The 9,739-nt window shown below is 40.7% G+C and overlaps 1 protein-coding gene across 1 annotated transcript in view; it reads right to left on the minus strand.

The window, feature by feature from the left end:
• Smad4 (SMAD family member 4) overlaps window positions 1-9,739 on the minus strand; it is a 58,347-nt gene that overhangs the window by 25,463 nt on the left and 23,145 nt on the right. Inside the window, exon 5 of the mRNA XM_031366002.1 lies at window positions 2,488-2,700. Coding sequence (XP_031221862.1) covers window positions 2,488-2,700 — 213 coding nt within the window. The remainder of the gene's footprint in view (window positions 1-2,487; window positions 2,701-9,739) is intronic.

The following is a 9,739-nucleotide window of genomic DNA, read 5'->3' on the forward strand; positions in this document are numbered from 1 at the left end:
GGAAGGACAGGAGGGGGGAGGAGAGGAGGGGAAGCGGGGAGGAGAGGAGGGGAAGGGGGGAGGAGAGGAAGCGGGGAGGAGAGGAGGGGAAGGAGGGAGGAGAGGAAGGGCAAAAGATCAGGATGAAGTCACCTTGGAAATCCCTGAACAAAGTCTGACCTCCAGAGACTATAAAACAAGTGCTGGCCTGGGCCCCAGCAGTGATCTCCACATAAGATGTCACCTACTTTATTTTCCATCTCCACCATTTCTGTCAACCACACCCCAAATGAGTAAATACAGACAGGAAGCCAGAAATGCAAGGTAGGTGACACGCAGCCATACATGTAACCCCAGCATTTCAGAGGTGGAGACACGGGAATCAGGAGTCCAAAACTGACCTGGCTTATGTAGTGAAATCTTGCCTCAACCCCTGCCCTCAAAATGCTATATATATATACATAAGTCAAATGTGAATACAAATTATCTATGCTAAGATTGTGACCACTGAAAAATATTGCTTTCAAGTGGTGGAAATGGACTAATGAGAAACTGTGACAATATCACAAGAGCTGGGTGGACCCAGTCGGAAACATCTTGCCTATCATGGGTGACACACTTAGCTTAGACCCCAGCCTAGGAGGAAAAGAGAGTGGGGCAAAAACATTTCAGAAACAAATCTACTTATTCCAAAGATTAAAAGTTCAATGTTGAATTTAACATAGATAAAATAACATTCTCTTAGATAGTAACAATAATATCAATATTGTAATATCAACACTTGTCAATCAAAATCTTTTGCCAAGATAGGTTTTTTAACAATACTCTTAGCAATCAAATGCGATTAACACTGCACATGCTCTATAAAACATTTAAATTTAAAAATATTAACAGGGGCTAAGAAGATGTCTCAGGGCATAAAACACTTACTGCCCACGTATGAACCTAAATCTAATCCCCAGAATCCACAGAAAGCTAGATACAATAGTATGCACCAGCACTTCCTCCTAGGAGATACAGGCAAGAATCGCCAGCTCACCACACAGCTAGCCTGGCAGATGATGCACCTCAAACAAGAGACCCTGACCCAAACAATGACAGAGGTTGTTCCTGACTTTTGCATGTATATCACAGCACACACACAGCACCATTCACACGTACATGTATATCATACACATTAAAAAAAAGATTTTAACAAATTTAAATTAAACAAGCAAATTACTATATTTTATAAAACAGGAAGTGGTTCAACCTTTGGTGTTGTAAAAGCAAGTTAACAATATAAACAAAACCTGATCACACCATCTTTGCTAGGCTCCCAAAAAAGCCTAACCCAGGCTGAAGGCGTAGGTCAGGGATTTACCTAGCCTAGTCAAGGTCTTGATTTCAATTGAAGTGATCAAGAAACAAAGAAAGGAAAAGAAGGAAGAAAAGAGAACACAACAGAGACTAAGCCTCCTGTGACATGGTGTAAAAGGTAACATTTTTACCACAAGAGCTTTTTCAAAGATGTAGGTTTCAGCTTTAGACTGAAACTGGTCAAAAATACTTGAATGTCTACCTGGGAAATAAAGATTGAAAGCAAGTCTAAGAGCCTGTTTTCACAAGTAGTCACAAAAGAAAATTGAGAAGACTATGATAAAATTAGCCCCTCAGATAAAATAATGGACTAAAAAAAGGCTTCGATTGCATTGACAGATTTTATAAACATCTTGGTTCAAAGCTGTTTGCGGTCCAGTGAGATGGCTCAATAGATAAGGTTCTCACTACACAAGCCTAGTAAACTGAGAACCCATGTAAAGGGCTGGAGAGATGGCTCAGCACTTAAGAGCACTGATTGCTCTTCCAGAGGTCCTGAGTTCAATCCCCAGCAACCACATGGTGGCTTACAACATTTGTAATGGGATCTGATGCACTCTTCTGGTGTGTCTGAAGAGTGATAGTGTACTCAAATATATAAACAAATAAATCTTTAAAACAAAAAGAACCCATGTAAAGATGGAAGGAGAGAAATGAATGACTCCACAAAGTTGTCTTCTGATCTCAAACACATTGTGACTCACATGTGCTCATGCACATACATGCACACACATAATTACACATTTAAACATACAATAAAAATTAAATAAAAATTACTTAAGTACTTAAATATTTCTCTAAAATTTATTTGAAAAATACAATAGACTTCATACTTATACATACAGCAGTAAACAACATATGCAATATTTCAATTTAAGATTACAATCAAGGTCATTATACTTGACTCTGTATCAGTGTTAGAACTTTAAATAAATTACAAACAACTTTCTCCAGAATGAACTCAAACAGCAATTTAACATGTTTACTTCCAGGCTGAGTGGTATGGCTCAGGAGTGAGAATTCACCTGAGGCATGTATCAGACTCCATACCATACCCAGCACCAGGAAGACCAGAACAACTCCAAGTGACTACACATAAATATTCAATGGTGAGGAAAACTTACAACTATATCTGACTGCAACACTCACTTGTGGAAGCCACAGGAATGTTGGGGAAGTTGGTGGTACTAGTGGCGTTAGACTCTGACGGGGCTAACAGAGCTGGGGCGCTGTATGTCTCCGTCGATGCACGATTACTTGGTGGGTGTTGGATGGTTTGAATTGAATGACCTTCAGTGGGTAAGGGTGGCTGTCCTTCAAAGTCATGAACGTATTCATCCTTCACTAACATACTTGGTGGAGCTATGCATAAAAACAAAAATACAAACAAAAAAGATACATGTTTATATTTTCAAACTCCTCCATTCCACAAAAAAGCTATAATCAAGTAATATGACAGTATCTCAAACTTAGCCATAGTATAAATAAGTCAAATTCAGAATATTTTCATATTACAGAAGTGTTTTATAAGCTATAGCTACTTTAGAGATTTTATCAATTTGACTCACTGAACTTTGAAGACATTCTTCAGTATTCTGACAAACTCAGAAGCACACAATCATCTAACTAGGTAAACCAAATGCCGAGCAAGCGCCTGCTCAGCCGTGAGGACCACTCACTCAAGGCGAACTGCAGATGAGAGCTTAGTTCTATCTTTGTGAACGTCACAATGTGATAAAGTGGGATCTGAAAGGTATTCAAACCAGGACCAACGATTATAATTAACATATCATTTGGAGTTACTGTACACTGAAGTCCCTTTAAAAAATCAACTTGAAGCCAAATGTACGGTGTTTGCCTGTAATGTGGTGTTAAGGAGGCTAAGAAGATCACAAATCATCAGCTGGAATTTCTTTTCAAAATCCAAATCTACATAAAAATAATGAAAAGACTCAATAATTAGAATCTTTCACAGTTTAATGAGCAAATCATTAAGTCATGAAGACCAGCATCTTTAGTCACCTAGGAATTGATTTGCTTTGCTGTATTTTTTTTTAAGTGAAACTGAACCGTATTCCTATCAGTTTATCTGTTTAGAGCCTTCTCACGTGGTCTTTGCACACTGGGCTCTGCTGTCTATCCAGTAAAACCAGCCTTTAGTCTTTTTGAACTAATACTTGTAGATAACAACTATAAAGTTTACAATCAGCTGAATTCAAATATTGGGTATCTTCTTAGAGCTGTTAAGTACAGGCCACGAAGATAATCTCTTCAACTGAACTTGTGTGTTCCTTCCTCTCCTTCTCCCGTTTATCTACTGAACTGAGACTTCTTACAGTAGAAATGTTCCCTATCTGTTCAAGTCTCTGCACACAAGCTCATTTTGACCTTTGAAACATGAAAATGTTATTATCTGTTAAACTCATATATTCCAGTAGGGACAGGAAAGGTGGCTTGGTAGTTAAAGAGAGCAGCTTGCTTCTCCCTAGTTTGGTTCCCAGGACCCCAGGTCAAACAGCTCAGAACTTCCTATCACTCCAGTTCCTGATGTCTCTCTAGCCTCAAGGGTGCCCGACATATGTGAACAACTCAAAGACACAAAAATATATACACAATAAAAAATACATCTTAAAGAAACATGAAAAACAATTCAATAATAAGATACTTTACACATTATCATATATCAGTAAAAAAGTCAAACCTATAAGAGCAACGCTTACAAGATGTACTAGTCTAATAGTGGTACAAATGTTTTAAGAGTAACCAATTGCTTTTTTGTTTTATCGAATTTAAGGCCCACTTCGAAAAACGAAAGCCACACCAGGCACTGTTAAGGTGGTCACAAACCTGAGACTATATAGCTCAGAAGCTCTAGAGGAAAATTTACTACTATTCTGCTAAAGGAACAAAGCAACAAAATGCCTTCTATGCTCTGCATACTGCTATCCTCAGAGATCAGCACATCACTCATCCCTTATCAGAGAAGCTTCTCTTCCAGTAGATGCAAATTAACATGGAGACTCTGCAACCCCCAATGAGTCTTCATTCAACCCCTCCCCTCAAGGCCCAGGGAAGGCAAGAGGAGACCAAAAGACTTTAAGAGGCAGAGGTGGGAGATGACTCCAAGGAAACAGTGTCTTCAGGACACAACAGGACTGATATAAATATGAACTCAAGAGACTGGCAATACAGACAAGACCTGTGCAAGTTCAAAGCAAACAAAAACCCAGCCCTAAGATGGTGAAGCAGACACAAGATTATCCAATGGAGCATCACTGGGTATATCAACTACATTCCAGGGCAGGCCCCATGGCCCAAGGATCTGGCCAACGCAAACTCACTTCAGTACTTTTTGTTTTGGTATTTTTTGCCTTGATGGTTATTTGGACCTCGGTTTTTGTTTAATGGGTTTTTTTGAGTGATTGGGGCGGGGCATACACAAGTAAGCAATAGGAAGATGGTAGGATGTGGGAGGAGTTAGGAAAGAAGGAATAGTAACAACATATACTCTATGTATAAAGGGATTTTAAATTAAAAAGTTGGCCCTAAATACTCACTAATGTTGAGCAAATTATAATAATAAACAAAATCTTGTTTAGGGCATTAGCTGGGTAAGGTTAAGCTTTTTTAGTTTTCTAATTATGCTCTTAGCAAAATTTGGGAGTTTGCTTCAGAAAGATCTTGACACCTCTGTTGAATTACTGGACATTTAGGGTTTTGTTGAAGTGACTGAGGATTTTTTTAACCTACTGGCAATGCTAATACAAAAGGAAACAGCTGTGAACTTGAAGGAACTGCTCTGAGAAGACTCCACGGGCGACTGACATCCAGAAGAGCCAGCTGCCGTCTCCTTTAAATAGTTGAGCCTCCTTTCCCAACTACAAATTCGGAACTTGGACTTTTCAGCTTCCCAGCTCCCCGCCTGCTATCCAACAGGTCTTTCTCGCTATTTGCCTGCTGTACATGTGTGTTTCCTTGTCCAAATAAACTCTTTCCTAGAGTTTAGAATCCGATGATTCTTCCCACTGGTGTTTGAAGGTTCAGAGATTTCTCCAATGCCACCCGTTGTACCTCATTTTTCCTGCCTTTTAATTCTTTAACTGGGAGAAAAAAAGAACCTAATCAAGACCCACAGACTGTCCTTGTGAGGCCTCATATTGTGAATCCTTCTGAAGATCACCAACTCATGAAGGAAAGGTCCTACTGCCGAGTTCAGCCCCTTCATCGGTCACAGGATGTCTCCATCCCTTCACTGATGAGGAAGAATTCTGCCTCCCTGGGAATCAAAGTGCCTGGGTATACATCACTGAGGACATCTATATAGACAAACTTGAGTTTCCATGTTTAGCCTCATCCTCAAGCCAATGGAGACAATGCTGTTGTCAAACCTGAGAAAATGCACCTCAACCCCACACCTCAGGAGTCAATGTAAAGATACTGCGTTAGTCTACAAGCACACACTCAGGCACCCAGTCTGATGTGGTTGAGCGGCGACTCTCCTTAATATCCCACAGCCTTGACTCACCTGAAGCAATGGTGCAATACACGTGGAAAGACAGCAGCAAGCAGAAACACTGTGAGTTAGCTCAACTTAAGAGTCAACTTCCAGACAAGGGGCTCCGTGTCCAAAATATCAAAACCATGACAGGAAAAATTAATCAACATGTCTCTGATGTTGCCCAACTGTTCGTCTAATATGAGCACAGAAAGGTCATCACAGGCCCTGCAACGCCCACACTGGAGCAGCATGGAGTTACGGACTACCATACTTCTGTTTATTCTATTCCAGGCTATGAAGAGGAAGCCCATCAGGTGATGGTGACAGGAGACCATTTTCCCCAATATGATCCTACTCCCCAGCTCTTTCAGCAACTTCTTACAAGCTACTTGGCTGGGAATCACAAAGCTTTCAGTGAGTGCCATTACAGAGAGCAGGAGTTCTAGCAACCTTCAAGGGGCACCAGATGATCCAATCAAAGGCTGGTCCTCAGCACAGGCGCCTTCCTGTCCACAGCAGGAGAGCTCATCATCTCTGTGAGCCCTGCTGCAGTCAAGGAGATTACATTCAAGGGAGCGCTCCACGCCTGTCATGCCCATCTGAGGGCTGCAGCCAAGGGCCACAACATTAGGGAAATGGTAGGTCTTATCTGGAAACTGCAGAGTCCGATTAGGTTAAAAACTTAGGAGAAAGTTCAGTAAGCTCTACATCTTTTCTTAGCTGTATTACATTGTCAGCCACATTATTAAAAGGTCATCATCTTATCCTTTAATTAATTTGACAAACATTGAAAAAAAATACCACTTAGGCACATGAGAGAAGACTACTCACTGGTATACCATGGGTTGGAAAAAACATACTAGGCAAAGAACTTACATCAAGACCAGAACTGAAGCACATTAATGTAGATGATTTAGTTTGAGAAGCCTGATCATCTTCTATCATGGAGCCTGGCAAGACAGCTGTTCCAAATGTACAGAGGACAGCACAAGTCGTGAAGGATATGGGGCTTACAGAATATGAAGCCAGACTTATGAATCAGATGTTGAAGCCTTCCAATATATGACCACAGTTCTAGATGGTGCTAAAATGTATTCAAGCCATGCCAAGAAGCTACTGTTGATGCATGCAGATGTGCAACTGGCAATACAGTGTCATGGTCACCTGTCTTTGCCTTCTCCTCTGAAAGACTTATTAGATTTTGCAAGACAAAGAAATGATGGCTATGATAAGCTGTGATCCATCCACAATGCACGTAACAATATATACTTGGTCTCAAATCCACTGTGCCAAAATTAAACAGCATGCTACATGTATTCAAGCTGTATTTTAAAATATGGCATACTAATTATACTTACTATGCTTTTCAATTAAAATGTTCAGCTTATTTTAAGAGAATTAGTAATGGTTTTCCATCAACCTTTATGCATAGAAATAAAACTGCCAACAATTTGGAAGGAAAGAAGGGAGGAAAGGAGGGAGGGAGAAGTTTGGAAGTGCGGCTTAGGGATTCTTTTTTTTTTTTTTCAATTTAACTTAAAATGTGTATTTCTTGGTAAAAACTAAAGACTTCAATTAGGATAAAAGTCTAGAACAAAGTTTTTGACAAGAAAAAAAAAATCAAGTCACAAAACCCAAAATACTATGATGATATAAATGATTTAGAGGCTTAGGAGATGGTTTGCCACCAAGGCTAGATACCTGAGTATGGCTCCAAAAACTCATAGTAAAAGAAGAGAAATGAAGCCAAGTAATCACATGCATGTGCATGCGCGCGCACACCCACCACACTTTCTTTAAAAAAAACCACCAAGGCCCAGAAGAGTGTTCATAGTTTGTGATTTTTATATATAAAAAAGGGAATAATGTATGTAATTTTTGCATGAAGAATAAAGCAGCCCTGGAAACAAACACTAGTAGCTAATCCACATGATTCACAGGCAGGGATGGGGCACTGGGAGCACACTTTCACTAGAGACCTTTCTATTCTGTTTCATTATGGACCAATTATACTGCTTATTCAAAAAACTAATTAAAAAAATACAGTCTATACTTTTTTAAGTCCATGAAAAAAGATATGGTTCTCCAGAGGAACAGAATTGATAAAAAAGATTGACTAGAGTGGCTTACAGGATGCAGTCAAGCTAGTCCAACAATGGCTGTTTCCTGGAGGGGTCAGTCACAAGACCCATGTCTCAGCCAGTCTGCAATCTGTATGGCAGTCCTGGAGCGGAGGCTGACAGTGAAGGAAGGCCTCAGCAACAGGGTCTAGGAAGCTGCCAATGAGAGTGCAGCTAGAAGGCAGAGAGCAAACCTTTCCTCCTTCTGCGCCTTTACATAGGCTGCCATGGGTACAGCCAGACTGAAGGTGGGTCTTCCAACTTCAAGCCATCTGAATTTAAAATAAGTCTTCCTACCTCCAACGATCCAACGAAGTAAAAATCACAGGTATGCCCAGTATAGGCTTGGGTTTTTAGTATAACATAATCAAGCTGACAATCAACACTAGCTAGCACAAGTCTCTACTCCTTCTCAACCTGACACACAATCATATTTCATGCTTAATTTCCAAATGAAACCAATAATCAGGTCAAAATTACACCTAACGTGATATACTCTCCCACGTACAACCAGAAGCACATTATGTACTTTAGAAAGGTGACAGTGTTTCTTGAAGAACACTCTTTTAGTATCTCAGATATAATTACACACTGGTATTATCTCAACTGATGCTACACTTCAGGATAAAAAAGTAACAGGAAAAAACAAATATCTGAACAAACACATTCATAACAAAATATAAAAGAAACATTTATGTCAATTATAAACATCATTCTGCAGCTAGTCCTACTGTAACTACCTTCCTCTGCCATCCACTCTGGATTCCCTCCACACTGGCAAGCATCTCAGCCGGCCCTCATTCTCTTTCTGGGGGAAGTGATCCACACTTTTTTTTTTTTTTTTTTGGTTTTTTGAGACAGGGTTTCTCTGTGTAGCCCTGGCTGTCCTGGAACTCACTCTGTAGACCAGGATGGCCTCGAACTCAAAAATCCACCTGCCTCTGCCTCCCAAGTGCTGGGATTAAAGGCAAGCACCATCACTGCCTCATTCCTAAGGAGTCTCTGTCCTTTATCACCCTTCCTGGAATAGACTGTTGTAGTTTCCCATTGACTTTAATCCTGTGACATGGTAGTACCAAGAGACAGCCTGAAGGATCCCCTATACTTCAGACCAACCTTGTTTACCTACATTGTGGAGAAGCAATACAATTCCCTTTGGGTAATCTGGATCAAGCACCCTATACTGGCTGGTTTTGTGTGTCAACTTGACACAAGCTGGAGTTATCACAGAGTTATCTGTTGGGGAAGTGCCTCCATGAGGTCCAGCTGTGGGGCATTTTCTCAATTAGTGATCAAGCGGGGAGGGCCCCTTGTGGGTGGTGCCATCCCTGGGCTGGTAGTCTTGGGTTCTATAAGAGAGCAGGCTGAGCAAGCCAGGGGAAGCAAGCCAGTAAGGAACATCTCTCCATGGCCTCTGCATCAGCTCCTGCTTTCTGACCTGCTTGAGTTCTTGTCCTGACGTCCTCTGGTGACAACAGCAATGTGGAATTGTAAGCTGAATAAACCCTTTCCTCCCCAACTTGCTTCTTGGTCATGATGTTTTGTGCAGGAATAGAAATCCTGACTAAGACAAATTGGTACCAACATAGTGGGGTATTCCTGTGACAACCTGACCATGTTTTGGGGAGGACTGTGGAAGGACTTTGGAACTTTGAGCTAGAAGAGCCACTGGTTGTTAAGAACTCTGTGGAATGTTCTGTGGGAGCTTGGAAGATTATGTTGAGAACAGTGCAGAAGATGGAGGCCTGGCTTGTGAAATTTCAGAGGGAAGATTAAAGACTCT

Source organism: Mastomys coucha, unplaced genomic scaffold (assembly GCF_008632895.1).
Source record: "Mastomys coucha isolate ucsf_1 unplaced genomic scaffold, UCSF_Mcou_1 pScaffold13, whole genome shotgun sequence".
NCBI lineage: Eukaryota > Metazoa > Chordata > Mammalia > Rodentia > Muridae > Mastomys > Mastomys coucha.